Below are 20,929 nucleotides of genomic sequence, written 5' to 3'. Positions count from 1 at the left end.
TCCCAGAGTCTGCAGTGTCAGGCCCTCTGAAGATATGGAGACCTTCGCAGGAGATGGGATTAGGGTCCAGCTTTTAGTGCAAAGGACTTTTTCCTGAGTCCTGGTGGAGGCAGGAGGGGCAGGGGTATCTAAAATCCTCCCATTTGAGGACATGATTGAACCTAGGGAGCAAGGGGGGCTGGACCTGGGAGAAGGTTGTGGGTAGAGGCTGGGGTGGTCAGGCCCCTGGACCTTGTATTGCAAAGTGCCTGAGTTCAAATCCTGACTCCACACTCACCTCGTTGTGTGACCTCGTTGTACGAATCACTTCATCTCTTTAAAACCTCGCTTTCCTTTCTGTGGGTAAACCAGGCTGTAGCCCTGCCTCCAAGGGTTGTTGGGATGTTGAAATGGGATAAGGCACAGCAGCATTTGGCACAGTATCTGGGACATGTGATCACTTAGTGAAGGGCTGACCAGGGCCACACAAGCCAGTGCTGCTCCTTCCCAGCTTCGCAGGGAGTGCTGCCGCCCCACGCTCTCACCTCCCTGGGTGAACTCTCCCCGGCTCTTCAACCTTTCCTCTAGTGTCTGTGCGCTCCCGACCCTTCACCACCTCAGGCTCTGAAAAATAGCCCTTCACTTGGTGCTCTCTTTCAAAACCGAAAACAAGTGGGTATCATAAGAGGCCAGAGGTTGCCATCACTGGGACCATGCCCTCAGACACTCTCTGGTGACTGCAGCTGGCTGTCTGGCGCTGCTTCATTCTCTCAAGACGCTTCCCGATAAGCAGTGTGTGTGGGTCTACCTTCCCCAACTTATGTCCCCTAATTTTTAAATTTTTTTATCACAGTCTTTCTCATCCCTCTTCCCTCACACATACACACACACAAGCCATAGTCAGAACAGCAGTTGCTCTGACCTATGAACAAACACAATGAGGTGCACACAAACTATTGGAAGAATTTCAGCATGCGTCCCCTCCCCCTTCACAGCAGCCCCTGGCCCCCTCCCAGGCCAGAGACCCCCAGGGACAGCACCACCACCCCTAGTTTCGTGGGTCTGCGCCTCAGTGGGAGAGTTGAGTTGCCAGCCCAAAACACTTGGTCTGGATTTACTTTCTGTAGCCTGTACTGCGACCATGACCGGCATTTTGTTCCTTCCTCCCCAGGTACAGCCCCAACCAATACCTAACCCGTGACCCCACCCCAAAGCCACTCTTCCCACAGTCTGCCCTGGGCCACAGCGCCTGGGCCACTCAGCTGTTCATGCCAAACACCTGGGATTCACCCCAATTCCTCTCTTCCTTTCAGCACTTCACATGTAATCCTTCAGCAAAACCCCTAAAACCTTCCCCAAATTGGTCCCTGTGTGTCCAGCCTCCACGGTTTCCCCTCCAGGTAACTACAGCGCAGCATCTCTCACCTGGACCCCAGCAGGGCCCTCCCGATGATCTCTCAGTCCCGCCCGTGTCCTTTACCCTCAGTCCACTCTCCACAGAGCAGAGATACTTCGAAAAAGTAGGGCATCACACCTCTGCTGAAAACTGAACAAAGCCCACGCTCTTCACTCTAACCTAAAAGGCCCTGTGGGGAGGCCCCGCCCCCTCTGCTGGCTTGCCTTCTATTCCTCAGTGACTCCAAGCTCCTTCCTGACTTGGGGACTTTGCACTGGCCCTTCCCTTCCCTGGGGTGCTCTTCCCCGAGGTCCACCCAAAGCTGGCTTCTTGACGTGCAGGTCAGCTTCTTAGGCTGGCCTTCACTGACCACTCCGTCTGGGAAGACTCCAACCCCACCCCCATGCCCTGATCCCTGTCATTCACTATTGCATCATCATGTCTCTCTTACTGTCATTATAGCAGGTATCACTCCCTTCTAATGTCTGGTTTGCTTGTTGTCCAACTCCCCCATCAGAAAGTAAGCTCCTCAAAGACGAGGATTTTATCCATTTTATTCAATGCTACATTCAAACACTCTTTACTATGTCCCAAATGAAGCATGCTTGTATTGAAAAATCACTGATGGTTTATCTGATTCGAATTTAACTAGTTGCCCTGTGTTTTACTGGAGCACACACATCAGATTTGTCAGCTCTCAGCCTTGCAGAACACTCAGCTGCAGCAGTCTCTTGCAGAATAACAGGGATCCCAATTCCTTGTTTGAATGCTGTGTAATTCTGAATAGAAAAAATATTGCTCCTTTAATAAGAAGAATTTCAGGCTATAGAGAGAGGCCTTTCTTGCTGGTACAGGGAGGAGAGAGAGTCAGGGCCTCAGCCCAGTTTCAGGACAGCCTCAGTTGGCCCGGGACTGACTAATAAAGTGTGAAATCGACTTCATCCACTGCCATGTCTCCTCCCCAGCCTGTGTCCCCCCGTAGCATCTCCCTCTGCTGCGACTGATGCAGGCAGGCAGCCTGGTCATCACCGCCCACACAGCCTCAGGGCCAGGGCCTGCAGAGTCCCCCTTTGGCTTTGGGCCAGGATGGGCTTTCAAAGCCAGAAGCACCTGGATGTGGCTTGTCTGATGCACCCTCTAAGTCAGCCCCTGGCCCCTCCTGTCCCTATTTACTCCTCTAACCCTGGCTGCTAAGGCAGAGGTGAGGGTTGGAGGGGAGACAGAATTAGGTGAGCTCTTTGGGACTCTCCTCGACCCTGCCCTGCCTGTTGCACCAGATGCAGGGTTGGAGAATCAGAGCAAGAGGGAACTCAGAGGGCAATGAGATTAGTGAGCTCAGGGGAGCCCCTGGGTACCCTTAGGGATGCTTGGGGGATGATGGAAGCCCCCACACCCCTCCTTCTACTAGCATGGGGCCAGTTTTGGATCTGTTTTGTTAATTTTCTCCTGTTTAAGATTTCCTAGGAAGAAAGGGATTCTGTGGCTCTAATAAGTCTTAAAACCATGTTCTAATCAGAAGTCTTTCCCAAATTTGTCTATGCATCATGATCCACTGGGTGACTGGGTAAGCAACGTGGATTCTGAGCCCTGTGGCCTGTTGGCCTGCTCAGCACCCACTTCCTCCTCCCCTGAGGATACTCTGTGTTCCCTTGTGGAGCCCTCCCTGCCCCCCACACAACCCATGTGATTTGGCTGGAGACCCCACTCACTCGATCCCCAGGGGTGAGCATGTTCCCCAGATGGGGCCGATCACAGCCAAAACGATCAGCCAAGTCCAGGGTCAAAGCCTGACTGGAGTGGCAGCCCCAGGATCTTGGCAGAGAAGCTCTGTTTTTCAGAGGTCATGGGCTGGTAGCTGTCAGCCTGAAACTGTTGGCTAAGAATGAAGCCAGCCCTGAGGCAAACAACGACCAGGGATAAGAGACAGACAAACAGACAGACAGACCTGCTGACATGGACACCTAGACCCAGACACATCTAAAGTTTGTCCCCCTGGGCTATTCAGATAAATGAGCCAATACATTGTGCTTTTATTCTTTGGCTAGTTTGAGCTGGGCTTCTGCCACTTGCAACCAGGAGAGTCCTGACCAATTCAGAGACCCCGTCTCAGGTCTACTGGATCCTGATCTCCGTGAATGGAGTCCAGAAACCTGGGCTTTTCAAAAGATTTGGAGTGAATCCTGATAAAATGTCACACTGTGTAAGTCATTGTTTGGACAGCACTGATACCCTGGTCCCAGGACACACAGGTAAAAGTGCTCCTCCCACCAACAGCCATTATAATTACATGTCAGACCCCCATGCCTGGTCTGAAGCCTCACACTCAATGAAGCACAGGTTATTCTTCCATTTTATGGATGAGAACGCTGAGGCCTAGAGAGGTGAATTAATGAGTTCAAGGGCCTGGATCTAAGAGTATGAGTCTCTGAAGCTCGTCCTCTTTGCACCACTCTACACTCCCCAGGAAGGCCATGTGGCTTGCCCAGAGCCCCAGGAGCTGGTGTCAGAAGGTCCAGCCCTCTCTCTTTAGAAACTCTCTCAATGGGCAAAGCCCATCCGAGCCATGTAGTGTGCTGTGGCTGCAGTAAGGCGGGCACCAGTGGGATGGGCCTACACAGTATGGTTAATTTATTACACTAAGAAGTCCCAAAGTAAGATGGCTCTAGGGTTGGTCAATTAAGAGGCTCAATGTCATAGTCAAGGGCTCAGGTCCTGTCCATTTTTTTGTTCTGCCTTCTTCTGGTTTCAACCAGCCCTCAGGTTGGCTCTTTTCATGGTTACAAGATAGCGCTCCACATTCAGATGTGACAGTGTCCAGCATAGGAGTTTGGTTTCTTCTTGTGCGTTTATCAGTGAAGAAAATGGTTCTGAAAAGCCCTCTACATATCATTGGTCAAAATCTCATCACATGTTCATACTGGTCCAATCATTCGTAAGGGGAGGTGAGAACATCATGATGGGCTTGGATCATGTTCCTCGCACCTGAACAGCACAGGGCTCTTCAAGAAGGAAGGAAAGAAGTGACAGGCATTGGGTAGTGTCTGCGCACAGTTCCTCTCCTGCTCCCTGGGACTCCCACCCTGATCTGGGCCCCAGCTCCTGACACACCTCTCTTTTCATTAGTCAGGATCCTTGCAGTGAGGCCAATTTCCAAAGTCCAAAATCCTCCCTGCGGCTCCCTTGCCCTTCCTTTTAGTCTTCTCCCATAGCCAGTAAGGTGTCCCGAAGAAATGCAGGACTTTCCCTCCAGCACCCAGAGGTGCCCTTCCTGGCTGTATTTCCCTCACTACCAGTCCACTGGGTTGTCGGGAGGATGGGTACCACATGTGTGGTGGTGGACACGTGCTGCTGCCTGCCCATCACCTGTTTTTCCTGCTCCCAATGACAGAATGCACATTGTCCCTCAGGTTCTCACTCTTTCCTACTCTCAAGCCCTGTGGGGTAAGCAACACTGACCCTCGTGGTATCCCCAACTCTTAGCAGGTTTCTACCCCTGTAGCCTGGGGTATGTGACTTAGGTCTGCTCAGTCACTATGTTTAATGCCTCTTACCAAAAGACTTTTGGGGGGTGGACAGATCTATTTTATGTCACTAATTTTGTAACTTTGGGAAGGCCACTTAGTCTACACGTGCTTCAATTTTTTCTTCTGTAAAATGGGAATAACAATTGTTCTCACAGAACCTCGGTCTTTTCTATGAGAGTCACTTCATGGGCCTTGGGCTCAAACTCCTGGGGGAGAGAGATTCTATTTCTCCTTAGGTTGCTGAGCTGCAAGATTTGAGTCTGGAGTTTTAGCAACCATTTTGCAGCTTCTGAGAAGAAAGCTGGTCTGAGAATGAAGCTAACACAGAACTGAGAGACGGAGCCAGAGGGACCCTACGCTGCTGGATCCAGCTGGGCCTGATGCCAGAAACCCTGTGCATCTCAGTCAAATGAGCCAATAAACTTTCCATTCTTAGTGAGCCTGGTCGGAGCTGGCATTATGCCGCTTGCAGTGAGAAAAACAACTAATACAGCATGTGTTTTTGAAAAGGCTGAACTGTGCTCTTCTTTGGGTGAGTTGTGTATGTGTAAAGGGGAGAAATGGAAGATAAGGTTGGGAAATTAGGCTGCAGCTACATGGCAGGGGGCCTTGAGTCTTTGCGATGGACCAGGCAGTCTCGGAACCACTGGGCAGTGCAGGATCTTCCGAGGCCAGGTGATCCCAGGAGTTGCCAAACAGACTAAACTTTGCCCCCAGAGATCAGGTTAATGTTTTTGTAGCAGTTGATAAAGTAAAATTATTTTTATTTTTTAAAGATTTTTATTTATTTGTTTTTAGACAGAGGGGAAGGGAGGGAGAAAGAGGGAGAGAAACATTGATCAGATGCCTCTCGCAGGCTCCCAACTGCAGACCTGGCTCACAACCCAGGCATGTGCCCTGAACAGGCATCGAACCAGTGGCCTGTTGGTTTGCAAGTCAGTGCTCAACCCACTGAGCCACAATAGCCAGGACTAAATTAGAATTCTTGACCTGCAGAAGGACTTATTCTCGGCATGCTTTCATCAGGAAAGAGTTGGTGAGTTCTGCATAACAGAATGTTTAGAAGACAGGAGCTACTGGCACTTGTCAATTGCTCCTGAGGGCCAGGTTATAATCAAGGTGGGGAGAAACCCAGTGCAACTAATGGGAAGGCCTGGGGATACTACCAAATGTGTCCATGTCCCTTTTACATTGCCCCGAATAGGACATGGGCTGGACAGAGTAGAGCGATGGACATTACCTTCCTCTTCCTCCAAGTCCTACTTCTGTTAATGCAGCCCGAGATTGCCCTCACTTTGGTGGCAGCACATCACGCTCCGTATTGAAGGACGTCATACATGCTGCTATTATGTCATGTCTCCCTGGTCACCTCAAGTTTTCCAGTCCCTCTCTCACCTTGAGAAAACAGATTCTTCAACTGCTTTTCAAGATTCCATGAGTCAAAAACCTTGACCTCTTGAGGAGGTGAAGTGGTTAAGGAGAAAACAAAAAAACAGCTCTTAGTTAAAAAAAAAAACACTTCAGTGTAGCAAAGAAACAAACAAACAAACAAGCAAAACACTGTTACCCATGCAGAGTGCCTGGCCGCCCTTGGGCCTCCCCATCAGCATTGTATTCTCAGTGCACTTGTTCGTGACAGAGCCTCGGGGTCTGGGCTTGTCTGTCCCCAGTGACGTGGCCCTGACCATGCACCCCTGGTACATTCTACCACCCTACATGGGCGGTCTTCACTCAAGTGTCTGAACAACAAAAAAGTTGTTCTGGACAGTAACAGGAAAGTAGCAGGGACAAAGCCACCATTCTGCCTGATTTTGCTTCCAGCTAAGTCCAAAACACACGATACAAGCTTAGTTCTTCATGTGTATGATCTCATTTCTATTTACATAATACAATGTACAGACATCAGGCCTGGGGCTCTACAGATATTAACTCATTTAATCCTCAAAACCCATAATAACCCATAATAACTATTACTATTTCCATTTCACAGACGAAGAAAATGAGGCACGTGTAGATTAAGTGACCTTCCCAAAGTCACAAACTCAGTGACAGAGCAGAGATTTGGCCCCATGTAGTCTGCACTCTCCAACCTGTGCCAAGGATAGGCAAACTTTTTCTGTCAAGGGCCAGGAGTGCTTCAGACACGGAGCCTCTGTCCCGGCCACTCGGCTCTGTCGCTGGAGTGCAAAGGCATGTGTAGACAACACATAAACAAATGGATGTGACTGTGTGCCAATAAAAGTTAATCAGAGACAATGAAATGTGAATTTCCTGTCATCTTCAGTGTCATGAAGTATTACTTTCCTTTTGATTTTTTTTCTTCAAACGATTTAGAAATGCAAACTCCTTTCTCAGCTTGCAGGTCACGTGGCAACAGGTGGTGCACTAGAGCTGGCCAGGAGGCTGCCGGGTTGACCGCTGCTCCCAGCTGTACTATTGTTCCCTCTCTTCCCACAAGTCACTTCTTATCCTCTCGGTTCTAGGACAAAAGAAATTGAGGTGAGAGGAGGTTAATGACTTCCCTGAGGTTACACAGTGAGTGGCGGGGTGGGGGGTGGGGCACATCGTTGTCCGGATTTGTCTGGACCCCAGAGGCTGCCCCAGCAGGAGAGCCGCAGAGGCGGGATGGGCGGGAGGCAGGGCTGAGCTGAGGACACCAGGGCTGCCCACCTTGGCTTGAAGCCACCAGCCACCAAGTGCTGGAGGATCCCTCTACCTCCCTTGTCCCCAGGAGGTGAACGAGTGCTCTGCCCCCATCTGTCACTGCTGTTCCCTTTTCATACACTCCTGAGATTCGCAAAGATGGAAATACTCTGCCTTTCAAGCCTGGAGCCAGAGGCTCAGAGAAACCCAGAGGCTGTCTTGAATTGGTCTGATCTTGCCAACCACAGCCATTAGGGGAGGAAAGAACTGGCCTAAAAGGGCCCTGAGCTGCCACTTCTGAGAATACCTTAGCTCTGGCCTGGCTAAGCCTGGGGAAAGGTGGGGGAGGAGGGGAGAGGGCGAGAGACAGAGAGCAGGGGGCAGAAGAAGGGAGAGACATGGAATCAGAAAGGGATGGACACACACACACACACACACACACACACACAGAAACACCCCTTATCAGCTGTTTTTCTGAACCAAAACCCTATTTCCTAGTTTCTCGACTTTGCAGATACAGAAAAGCCAATATTGCCGCAGAAAAATCTCCCTGTGTTACATACTGTTAAAAATTAATCATTTATTTTGTCTTTCCTAGGTCTCCACAAACGTAACTTCATTCAAACCAGTGACAAGCCCTAAGGGGAGCTGTGCAGGGGTTATTTGCCTGAGGAGGGACGTGGCACTCAGAGAGCTCCAGCATCTTGCTCAAGATCACGCAGCGAGGTAGTGGCCAAGCTGGGACCGAGGATCAAGACTGCTGACTCACAAACACGCCGTCTCCAGCAGCACTGCCCCTCGGGTGCTGTTGTCTCACTCTAGGCTCACGAGGGGCTGGCTCTTGGTTTGGGACCACACAGCACCCATTCCCCTCCGAACCATTAAGGGGAATTGCCTACCCCCAACTGTCTCGGGGCAGAGGTCATTTTGAGCTCATTCCCCCCACTGATGGCCTCCTCCCATTAAAGTCAAAGGGGTCAGCTCCTTCCTCTCCTCACCTGGGTGAATCAGTGGGGACACATGACCTAAAATGCTCTTTCCAAGGATGTTGACTCTGGCAAGGACAAAGCAATGGTTTCTGGCCGGTCATTCTCTTTGTGACAATAGCAGTTGTGGGATGGTGGACAGCATCCCTGCTTCTGTCCCTGTTAAAGGCAGTGATGGCTTTGCCTACTTCCTGCTTCATGGCCCTCAGAGTTCCCTTAATTCCTGCTGACACAAGCCTGCTCTTACTGTCTCTCATTAATTATGTAGGGTTCCACTGGGCTTCAGAAAAAATCCCCTTCGCCCTTAGTTTCTGGTGCTCGCGCCAGAACCCTGTCTAACACGGCTCCAAAGAATGGAGGCACTGTCTCCCTCTCCCACTTCCAAGCCTCACCCCCATTTCTTCCTCAGAAGAATAGTTTGGGTCCCCCAGAACTAATCCCCACATTGCCTGGCATAAATTTGTGTAGAAAAAGCACGCAAACATGAAATATGCTCCCAAAATCTTAGGGTCAGTGCAAGTGGTAAGGTTATTGGAGGGGTTCATTTCCTCTTGTTGCTCATCTTTGTCCCCTGAAAATTTTTCCCCACTCCCTTTATGATTAGAGACAACAATATCTATGGACTTGTTGGTTCAATTATAATTAGAGAAACGGAGACATTGCCCCTGTCCCTTCGTGGGTGTCCTTGAGAAGGAGACTGGGCCAGCGTTTCAGCACTGCGCCGCCGCTGGCTGTTATCACCCCACTGGTAGGGGTGTGTTTGCTGACAGAGTTGATATCCCTTGGCTTTGTTGTACGAGTGACTCAGGGAAAGTCCTCACCTCCCCTTGCTCCCCACAGGTCTCCCCACATAAACAAGGAGGGGATGGGACTAAGTGACCTCTGAGAGTTCTGCTCAGTTCTGGGGCCTTTTTGAGGGTCATGGATTGATGGAAACTGCATCTGAGACAGAAGCAAGAACCCACTCTCTGGAGGAGACATTTCAATGTCCCATGTAGTCAGCACTCTTTAAGTTGCAAAGAATAAAACCCCACCTCAAACTGGCATAAAAAAAGGTATGGGTGGGGGTGTTTATTAGCTCATATAACTGAAAAATTCAGATCTAGAGTCAGGCTGGATCCAGGGATAAGAGGGTGTTATCAGCCCTGACTGGTGTGGCTTAGTGGATTGGGCGTCATTCTGCAAAGCAAAAGGTTGCCAGCTCAATTATTGGTCAGGGCACATACCTGGGTTGTGGGTTCAAGTCCCCAGACTGGGCATGTACAAGAGGCAGCTGATTGATGTTTCTCTTCCTCTCTTTCTCCCTCCTTCCCCTGTCTCTAAAAATAAAATCTTTGTCTTAAAAAATGGAGAGTGTCATCAGGACCTGGTCTCTCTTAGTGTCTTCTGCCTCGTTATCAGGCAAGTCTTTTCATACAAAGGTCAGCAGCAGCTCCAGGCTCACATCTTGCCAGCTTAGTGCCTCTTCCCAAGGATTCCAGCAAAAGTCCAGGGGCTGTCTCGCTGGACTCTGCCAAATGACATGGCCATCAGTGAGCCAATCACTCACTGGAGCCAGGGTGTAGATTCTGTTGATTGGCCAGACTTGGTCACATTCCCACTCCCGAAGCTGGGAGGCAGGGTGAGTATCACCTTATGGCCTCAGAGGTGACATGGGATAGTTCATCAAAGACAAGTCAAGAGCTGTTACCAGAAGGGACAAGAATGCCAGGAAGGAAAAACCCATGAAGGCCCACTCAGGTTTCTCTACATCAGGCGTTATCAAAATGTGTTCCCCACATTGCCACAGTCAACATCACATGGTAATTTGTTAGAAATGCAGCCCTGGCTGGTGTGGCTTAGTAGATTGAATGCCAGCCTGTGAACTGGAAGGTTACAGGTTTGATTTCCCATCAGGGCACATGGCTGGGTTGCAGGTCAGGTCCCCATTTGGGATGTGTGAGAGGCAACCAATCTATGTTTCTCTCCCTCTCTTTCTTCCTCCCTCTTTCCCTGTCTTCCCCTCGCTCTAAAAATAAATAAAATCTTTTAAAAAAGAAATGCAAACACATAGGCCCTGCCCCAGGCCTACTGAACGGAAGGGGTGCAGCCTACAGGTGATTCAGACACAGTCGCGGTGGTCTCCGGACAGGCGGCTCTTGCGCCCAACTGCAGTGGGGTGACCAAGGGAGCGTCTCAGCTGCCTGGGCTCCTCTCCCAATTTGATCAGGATAAGAAAGGGGATGAGGCCTAGACCTTGGCGTTTGGGAGACATTCCCCTAAGTAATTCTAATGGTGACAGAGGTTGAGAGAACCACTGAGCTCAGAGGAAATCTTATTCTCATCTCCTCTCATTCAACAGAGTGGAGATAAACCAAGATGGTGACAGTCCCTCTGCTGTGAATCACAGTTTATTAAAGGACGTGGGAGGCAGCAACTCAAGCCAAGACAAATGACGTAACAGCAACCCACCCACCTGCATGGAGTCTGACCCAAGAGTTCCCTACACTATGATAAATTAATCTTTACACCCTTACAGCTGATTCACCATGAAGAGAAATAGAATGACCACCACAAACAAATCAACAAACAAGTGTTGGGGAGGATGTGGAGAAGAGGGAACCCTAGTGCACTGTGGGTGGGATTGCAGACTGGTGCAGCCACTGTGGAAAACAGTATGGAAATTCCTCTGAAAACTAAAAATGGAACTGCCTTTTGATCCAGCAATTCCACTGCTGGGATTATACCCTAAGAACCCTGAAACACCAATACAAAAGAACCTATGCAACCCAGTGTTTGTAGCAGTGTTATTCACAATAGCCAAGTGCTGGAAACAGCCCAAGTGCCCATTAGTAAATGAGTGGATCAACAAACTACGGTACATTCACACAATGGAATTCTGTGCAGCAGAAAGAAGGAGCTCCTGCCCTTCACAATGGCATGAATGGAACTGGAGAGCATTACGCTGAGTGAAGTAAGGCAAGTGGTAAAAGATGAAACACCATAGGATCTCACCTATAAGAGGAACCTAATCAACAAAACAAAGAAGCAAGCAAAATAGAACCAGAGACATGGAAATAAAGAACAAACTGACAGTGACCAGAGGGACACAGAGATAATAGGGGAAAGAAGGGGAAGCGTCAAGTCAAGGAACATGTATAAAGGACCCATGGACAAGGACAACGAGGGGCAGGGAGGATTGAATGTGGGCAAGGGGTGGTGGGCAGGGCAGGGGAAAGCAATGGGGCGAAATGGGGGCAAATGTAATTAAACAGCAATAAAAAAATTTTAAAATATATTTTATTGATTATGCTATTACAGTTGTCCCATTTCTCCCCTTCACTCCTCTCCACCTGGCACACCCTCTCCCACCCACATTCCCCCACTTTAGTTCATGTCCATGTGTCATACATATATGTTCTTTGGCTTCTACATTTTCCATACTATTCTTGCCCTCCCCCTGTCTATTTTCTGCCTACCATCTATTCTACTTATTCTCTGTACCTTTTCCCCCTCTCTCCCTCTTCCACTCCCCTGTTGATAACCCTCCATGTGATTTCCATTTCTGTGGTTCTGTTCCTGTTTTAGTTGTTCGCTTAGTTTGTTTTAGTTGTGGTTGTTAATAATTGTGAGTTTGCTATCATTTTACTGTACATATTTTTTAAATCTTCTTTTTCTTAGATAAATTCCTTTAACATTTCATATAATAAGGGCTTGGTGATGATGAACTCCTTTAACCTGGCCTTATCTGAGAAGCACTTTATCTGCCCTTCCATTCTAAATGAAAGCTTTGCTGGACAGAGCCATCTTGGATGTAGGTCCTTGCATTTCATGACTTGGAATACTTCTTTCCAGCCCCTTCTTGCCTGCGAGGTCTCTTTTGAGAAATCAGTTGGCAGTCTGATGGGCACTCCTTTGTAGGTGACTGTCTCCTTATCTCTTGCTGCTTCTAGAATTCTCTCCTTCATTTTAATCTTGGCTAATGTAATTATAATGTGCCTTGGTGTGTTCCTTCTTGGATCCAATTTCTTTGGAACTCTCTGAGCTTCCTGGACTTTCTAGAAGTTTATTTTCTTCACCAGATTGGGGAAGTTCTCCTTCATTATTTTTTCAAATAAGTTTTCAATTTGTTGCTCTTCCTCTTCCCCTTCTGGTACCCCTATAATTCAGATGTTAGAATGTTTAAAGATGTCCCAGAGGTCCCTAAGCCTCTCCTCATTTTTAAAAAAATTCTTATTTCTTCATTCTTTTCTGGTTGGATGTTTCTTTCTTCCTTGTGGTCCACACTATTGATTCGAGTCCCAGTTTCCTTCCCATCACTATTGGTTCCCTGTACATTTTCCTTTATTTCACTTAGCATAGCCTTCATTTTTTCATTTAATTTGAGACCAAATTCAACCAATTCTGTCAGCATCCTGATTACCAGTGCATCTGGTAGGTTGGCTATCCCTTTGTCACTTAGTTGTATTTTTTCTGAAGCTTTGATCTGTTCTTTCATTTAGGCCACTTTTTTTTTTTTGTCTTGACGTGCCTGTTACATAGTGAGGAGCGGAGCCTTAGGTGTTTGCCTGGGCAGGGCAACCCACATCCCTACGTTGTGGCGCTGTATGTGGAGGAGGGGTCCGAGAGGGAACAATAGCACCTGCTACACGTTCTGCCAGATTTTATCACTTCTCCCACTTCCCCAAGCCAATTGGGCCTGTCTGGTGCTGATTCCTGTGTGGGTGGGTTTATGTACATTCTAGGACCCTGTGGGTCTCTCCAATGAACCTTCCTGTGAGGCTGGGAGCACCTGCTTCCCCTTTGTTTTGCCTGGTTTATCTGCATGCAAATGTGGGACCACATGGTCCACCAGCTGCAGTCTTGAGCACCTAGTTCCATAACCCAACACCTTGCTGGGTCCACCAGCTGCTCCACCTATCAGTCAGGATGAATGTGTCTTTAACTTCTTGGTTGTCGGACTTCCATACAGTTCAATTTTCTGTCAGTTCTGGTTATTTTTTGTTTTTATTTATTTTTTATTTATTTATTTATTTATTTTTATTTTATTTTATTTATTTATCTTTAGAGGGGAAGGGAAGGAGAGAGGAAGGAAACATCAATGTATGGTTGCTTCTGGTGCATCCCCTGCAGGGAACTGACCCCTGCCGGAAACTGGCCTGCAACCCAAGCATGTGCCCTGACTGGGAATCGAACTGCGATCGTCTGGCTCGCAGGCCCGCGCTCAATCCACTGAGCTACACCAGCCAGGGTATTTTTTGTTTTTAAATGGTTGTCATCCTTCTTTTGGTTGTGCAAGGAGGCACAGTGTGTCTACCTATGCCTCCATCTTGGCTCGAAGTCCGCAATAAGAAAATTTTAATAAAAGAATAAGAGAACTAGAGGGGAAAAATAAGAAGCAGTTTACTGAGTGCTTACTGTATACCAGGCAATGTATTTGTGTCCTTTAAATCTGCCATTGAACTATGAGATAGGTGGTATTAAGTATGAGTATAATCCTGTGAAGTAGGTGATATTATGTGCTAAAGAAGAAGACATCGGTGGTCAAAGGGTAAGGTAACTAGACCTTGGTGGCCAAGCTGGGATTTGAATCCAGGGCTGTCTGGTTGGAAAACCAAGGCCCTTAAGTCCATTCTGTGCTGCCTTCTGGGAAAGGCCATGGTCTCCAGTTAGAAGTCGAGGAATCCAAGGAGGGGTTTAGAGGCAGATCATTTGATCCCACACATTCTGAGGAAAGAGCACTGGCTTGGAATCAGAACCTGGGTGGCATTCCCAGCTTCCCATTTGATTAAGGGCATGATCCGAAGCAAGTCACTTCCCTAGCTGGGGCCTTGGTCTCCTGACTGTAGGGTGGGGTGGCTTTAACTCACCCCTCAGGCGTTTTCCAGTTCTGTTTAAATGTTGGTATAAGGATGTTTCCAGCAAAAGAACCTGCTTCCCTCAATCCTAGGACCTTCTCTGAAACACTCCCATATTTCAACCCAACCTAGTCATTCTGCTGCTGCCTAACAATTTGCTCCCTAGATCAGTGGAGAATTGTGGGTTTCTTCAAGGCTAAGATGACAGCACAAAGTTCTGCATGATCTCTAGGACATATCACAAAGTGAGAAAATCAAGGTCTAGAACAATGTGTACAGCATGTTTGCCTCATGTAAAAAAGGCGAGGAAAGAATGTTTGTGCACATTTGTTTTTTATGTGGCTAGACCAGGTGGGCAAACTATACCCCATGGCGTGAATCCAGCCTGCTATCTGACTTGGTACAGTCAGTGAGCTAAGACTGGTGTTTAGATTTTTCAATATTGGAAGACAATCAAAAGAAGAATAATATTTCATTACATGTGAAAATGCTATGAAAATCAAATGTCAGTGCCCATAAATAAAGTTTTATCGCCACACAGCCTGGACACGCTCATTCATGTGTGCACTGTCTATGGCTGCTATCACAATACAATGTCAGAGTTGATTAATTGTGACAGAGATCATAAGCCCGCAAAACCTAAAATATTTATGATCTGGCCATTTACAGGCAAGGTTTGCTGACTTCTGGCCTTGCTAAGCCAGAAGGAAGCACTGGAAACAGGTGACCTTGGCCAGCTGCTCCAAGACAGCATTGAGCTGATGGGGAATAGGTTAGGCAGAAGATTTTTCATGGTGTTCCCCTTTTGGACCTATTTTAAAATGTCCACAAGACAAAAGCACTATATTTCTGCATGCAACAATATTAGGATGTCCATAACTAGAAAAGTATTTTAACAGCTATACGCCAAACGAATAGCTGAGGTTACTTTGAGAGAGAGGCTGGCGGGAAGTCAGGAGTCGAGTAGCTTTAGTAGTAAGTATGTCACGGGAATATTTTACAAGGAGAATCAAGTTGTGTATCACTGTGCAATTAAAAGTAAAGAATGCACACTTTCTAGAGCTGTGTGTTCTGTGAGGTTATGACCTAGGCCTGCCGTGGCCCACTGTTGTTTTTGAACAAATACAAGGGCCCAAGAGACTTCCACCAAGATGGAGGCATAGGTAGAAACACTGTGCCTTCTCCCACAACCAAGTTTGAATACAACAAAGGTTTAGTAAACAAAGATGCAGCTAAAGAGCAGAAAAATTGAACTATACGGAAGTCCAACAACAACGAAACCGTTCAACTGGGAACTATAAGAGGGGCGGAGCCAGCAGTGGAGCAGAGTCGCACAGGAAAGATCCAGGAGTGCAGGCAGCCAGGGTAGCATCACAAACCCAGTGAGGGTGCGGGGCAGGCTGACCGTGGTCACATATTCTCACGCAGATAAACCAGCAGAGCAGTGAGCGGTGAGATGGATCACACAGGCCCCAGTGGTGAACCCAGTGAGGGCGTAAGGTGGCAGGCTGACCAAGGTCACACATTCGCGCACAGTGGGATGGACCACGCAGGCCCTGCCAACAGGAGGCAGCAGAGGGGACCGCCATTGCTTTCCTTTGACCCCGTCCCAACATTCAGCATCACAACCCAGAGACTGAGTTGCCCCGCCCTGGTGAACACCTAGGGCTCCTCTCCTCATACCTAACAGGCACAAACAGTCCAAAATATGGTTCAAGAAGAACTCAAAGCCCCAGAGCCGATAACTCTAAGTGACCAAGAAATAGCAAACCTCTCAGATGCACAATTCAAAATACTGGTGATCAGGATGCTCACAGAACTGGTTGATTTTAGTCACAGATTAGAGGAACATATAAAGGCTAAACTAATTGAAATGAAGGGAAATGCACAGGAAACCAATAGCGATGGAAAGGAAACTGGGACTCAAATCAAGGGAGTGGACCAGAAGGAAGGAAAAAAATGACCAAACAGAAAAGAATGAAGAAACAAGAATTCAAAAAAATGAGGAGAGGCTTAGGAACCTCCAGGACACCTTTAAATGTTCCAACATCCGAATTATAGGGGTACCAGAAGGGGGAAATAAAAGCCACAAGTGGAAAACTTATTTGAACAAATAATAAAGGAGAACTTCCCCAGTCTGGCAAAGGAAATAGACTTCCAGGAAATCCAGGAAGCTCAGAGAGTCCCAAGGAAGTTGGACCCAAGAAGGAACACACCAAGACACATTATAATTACATTACCCAAGATTAAAATGAAGGAGAGAATTCTAGAAGCAGCAAGAGATAAGGAAACAGTCACCTACAAAGGAGTTCCCATCAGACTGTCAGCAGATTTCTCAAAAGAGACCTTCCAGGCAAGAAGGGGCTGGAAAGAAGTATTCCAAGTCATGAAATCCAAAGACCTACATCCAAGATGGCTCTGTCCAGCAAAGTTTTCATTTAGAATGGAAGGGCAGATAAAGTGCTTCTCAGATAAGATCAAATTCAAGGAGTTCATCATCACCAAGCCCTTATTATATGAAATGTTAAAGGGACATATATAAGAAAAGGAAGATGAAAAATATGAACAGTGAAAGGACAGCAAACTCACAGTTATTAACAACCACACCTAAAACAAAAGCAAACCAAGAGGACAGCTAGATCAGGAGTGGAACCATAAAAATGAAGAACACATGGAGGGTTAGCAACAGGGGAGTGGGAGGAGGAGACGGGGGAGAAGGTACAGAAAATAAATAGCATAGACGGTAGGTAGAAAATAGATAGGGGGGAGGGCAAGAATACTATGGGAAATATAGAATCTAAAGAACTTGAGACATGTGGTCATAAACTAAAGGGGAGAATGGTGGGGGAGGGGTGGGCAGGGTTGAGGAGAATGAAGGGGGGAATAGAACAACTGTAATGGTATAATCAATAAAATATATTTTAAAAAATAAAAAACAAAAAAAACCCTACAAAAAAGCAAGGGCCCCAGAGATGTGCGTTGGGAGTGAGGGGTGCCCTCAGAGGAGGAATGCGTAGGTCAGAGGGTGCTGCAGTGGGGTGGGGTGGCCTGAGGAGACGTTTGTGGGGGCAGTGGCTGAGCAGGGACGTCATTCCTAAGCCTGCCCAGCCCAAGGCTGCCAGCTCCCCATGGTCTGCAGGTGCCTTGGCTGACAAGCCCTCACCTCTTGGGGAGCTGGAGGCATTTTAGCCTCTCCCCATTTCCCGCCTCCATCAGGTCCCTGATGGAAGGTCCCTTTTGTCCTTTACAACTCTCTTGAAGGACACTAGGTGAATCTAGCTGAAGGCTTGTGCAAACCAGCTGTGCCTGCTGCTCCCTAGAACTGCCTTTTCAGCAAGTACCAGCTGCGGTGCCACCGTTCTCTGGGGAGAGACTGCTCCTACCTGCCATCCAGTGCTTCCAGAGTCCCCTGCCCAAGGACCAGGCCTGTGTGGCTGCAGCGGAACTGTTATATTCCCAGGTACTCGGCTCCAGGAATAGCCGACAACACAAGTGTCTCAGACACGGGCAAATTGAGGACACCTCTTTTCGTGCTTTCATTCATCCTTTCTTTCAGAAACTGAGTCCCTATCTTATTCAGGGAACTCTTTATGCTCAGTTCATGTAATTTGGGTGGGGCTGACCCAACTCCGGACCCAGACTGAACATGTGATCCAGGCCTGACCAGTCCATTCCATTTCCCTGGTCACAGTGATTGGTTCAGAGATAGACATGTGACCCAAGCCAAACTGATGACTGTCAGCCTCAGGATTTTTGCTGGAGCAATTGCAGAAGACCTCCTGTCTCTATGCTGGGGTTGCTACCTGCAGAGCTGTACTTGGAGCTACTTGTTGGCTTTGGCCACTACAAAGAGCAAGACTGCCTGAGGACAAAGCTAAGACGGAAGGAAGTAGAGCAGAGGACTGGAGATTGGTATCTGATCAAGATGTTTGAAGTGGATCCAGCTACCCCTGGCCTTTTTAGTTAAATGAACAGAAATACTCCCCTATCCTTTTCATTTTTTTTTTTAGCTCAGGCTGATTTACAATGACAAAAATTATGACTGCTATCCAGAGTTGGCATAGCTGAGCTTCCTATCAGATTCTCTGAACGTGTTGCGGAGGTTTTATTTCCAACCCCTTTTGCTGTGCAGTCGGGACTCTCAGTCACCCTGTCCCAGCTTCCACGAGGCAATCTGCTTGTCTGGCCTGCGGGCTCTCACGCTCCTCTCTGGGTCATCTGTCTGATACCCCTAGGCCTCCTCACCTCCCCTCAGCACCAGCCCACTCCTGTGGGTGTGTTCAATCCTAGATTGTAGCCCATGATTATTCAGGTCTGCCGCCATTAACCTCCGTGCCCATTTATGACTGAAATGAGTACACGTTTTTGTTCTTTAACCTTCACCGATCACTTCCTGTATGCCAGATTCTCAGCCAAGTGCACTGAACGCATAACCATGTCTACTTTTCTCAGTCACCATATCAGGCATGTTTTATGATTATTGTTCCCACGTTCAAGAACAGGAAGTGATGGCTTAGGGAGATGAAGTAACTGGACTAAGGTCAGATGGCTGAGCCACAAACAGGTTGAGGCAAGACCATGGAGGGAATCACCCCTCAGCCTGTGGGGTGATTCTCCCTTGACCACCACACTGGGGCTTCTAAACTAAGTAAGCAGCAGAGTCACCTGGAGCCCATTCCAGGCCACCCTGCTCTGAGGTCTGAGCAGGCCTGGGCTGGGATCTGGGAAGCTGCCTCTTTAACAAATGGCTCAGAGGGTGCTGATGCACAAGGGTGCCAGCACCTCACTGTGAGGGGAGCCCTTGGACCCCCATCAAGGACTTTGGCCCCAGAAAGGAGTTTAGCATCCCCAGACCTATTCTTGGAAGAGCTGAATCTCTGCCCTGGCTTAGGAATGATTACAATGGGAGAAAAACTTCTTTGCTGACAGAAGGAAAAGAGAGATCAAGGGCATGTGGGATGAGCAACCTGTGCCTGGGAGGGAAGAAAAAAAGGAAAGAAAGAATAACATCACGCCACTCATGAAGGGGGTTTGGTTGTAAGGGTATTGACTTGAAGAGGCAGAGGTGTAAGCCAGGGCTGGAAGAAATTCAAATTCTAAGGGTTCCCTCATTTTTTTTCCTGAAAAGAAATAGCTCCCCTGCTCCCAGGAATGAAGTTCAAAGTTCTTAATAAAGCTTGAGGCCTAGCGTGAGCTGGTAACACTGTCCTCACATCTGGCTTTTAGGCACACTGTTCCCTCTGCCTGGAAGACTCTCTTCCCTTCCCCTCATTTGCTTAATGAACTCCTGCTCATCCTTCATGTCCCCAGCACTGATGACACTTCCTCAGGGAAGCCTTCCCTGACCACTGAATCTGGCTCAGGTGCCCACTTTCCTGTGCTCTGTTAGCTCCCTGTAATATGCCATGAACCTACCTTCATATTTTATAGTATGAGTCTGATCTCCCACTTGAGGTTTCTGAAGGGAAGATCATGCCTGTACTGTTCTGTAGTATATTCTCAGCATCTGGCACACGATAACAATCCACTGATGGAATAAATAAATGAATGAAGGTGCAATGACGTCAAACCAGCGAGCCTGAGGCCATTACTTGCAGTGATCATTTTGACCACCAGATGGCACGCCACCATGACAGCCCAGTTGGGATTGGATGGGAGGGGGGTAAAAATTGAAGGAGCATGTTAATGGGGTGAGACAAGACTTTCCACCGGCCTCCAGTGTTTTCCAGACTGACAGCTTGTGAACTCTGTGAACCCTAAATTTGTATGCATGGAAATCACTGCTCAGGTAATTGCCTTCCTCCAAAACCCCATTTCCATCAACAGTTAGTCTTCCTGCTATGCATCAAATGCTGTTTCTCCTCCTCCACCACAGAGGTGTTTTTTTGTTATTGTTATCGCTGTTGACTGCCAAAAATGATTTAATGAATTGCCTTTCGAAAACTACTGTTTAGAGAAGAAGGTGAACTTTGTCATTTTGGGGATCCGAGCCCCCATTGGGTCCAACCTTCCACTATGCAGTCTATCCAAATTTCCATTTCTGTCTTAAAGACTCACAAATTTATACTTCTCTTACTCTTTCCTATCACCAAGTCAAGTTGACTTGTTTTTCAAGGAACCATATTTTATAGAAAGCCTTTTTTCATATATTATACCTTGAGAAGTCTAGGTAGGTGACCCAGTGAAGCAATGCTGAAGTGTAGCCTGTGGGCAGTAGGCTGGACTTACTTACTGGCTGTTAACGTTTCCAGTACACCAGCCCCCCAGTGCTGTGATTTAAATCTAGGTCTCGCAAAACGACACATCAGTGCATGCCACAAGCATTCTGGCTCACTCAGAAATAATTAGAACCAAACATTTTAACTGACCAGTGTCAAGAATCCAGAGTTACAAACTGGTGGCTAGCAAGTCTGTCCCTGAGACCCCAGTGGCCCCATACTGCTGTTATAATGGTGGCATCATTTGGAGAACTTTTTTCTCTTCCGGAAGGTAATGAAAATCTCAGTTGGGCAGAAATTCAGAAACTTGGGCCCTTTAAGAAGTTGGGAATTAGGTGTTCTAACG

General features: G+C 47.8%; 1 protein-coding gene across 1 annotated transcript in view; it reads left to right on the top strand.

The window, feature by feature from the left end:
* ARHGEF37 (Rho guanine nucleotide exchange factor 37) overlaps nt 1–14,903 on the top strand; it is a 61,410-nt gene extending 46,507 nt beyond the window's left edge. Inside the window, exons 11-14 of the mRNA XM_037044940.1 lie at nt 1,194–7,398; nt 8,141–8,268; nt 9,369–9,583; nt 14,458–14,903. Of these exons, the coding sequence (XP_036900835.1) occupies nt 1,194–1,529 (336 nt within the window). The 3' untranslated portion in view covers nt 1,530–7,398; nt 8,141–8,268; nt 9,369–9,583; nt 14,458–14,903. The remainder of the gene's footprint in view (nt 1–1,193; nt 7,399–8,140; nt 8,269–9,368; nt 9,584–14,457) is intronic.
* Nucleotides 14,904–20,929: the final 6,026 nt, after the last annotated feature.

The sequence above is a fragment of the Sturnira hondurensis genome, unplaced genomic scaffold, assembly GCF_014824575.4.
Source record: "Sturnira hondurensis isolate 20B ecotype Veracruz unplaced genomic scaffold, ASM1482457v3 Scaffold0004152, whole genome shotgun sequence".
NCBI classification, from domain to species: domain Eukaryota; kingdom Metazoa; phylum Chordata; class Mammalia; order Chiroptera; family Phyllostomidae; genus Sturnira; species Sturnira hondurensis.
Note: the sequence above shows the minus strand (reverse complement) of the source record. Positions and strands in the feature narration are given on the sequence as shown.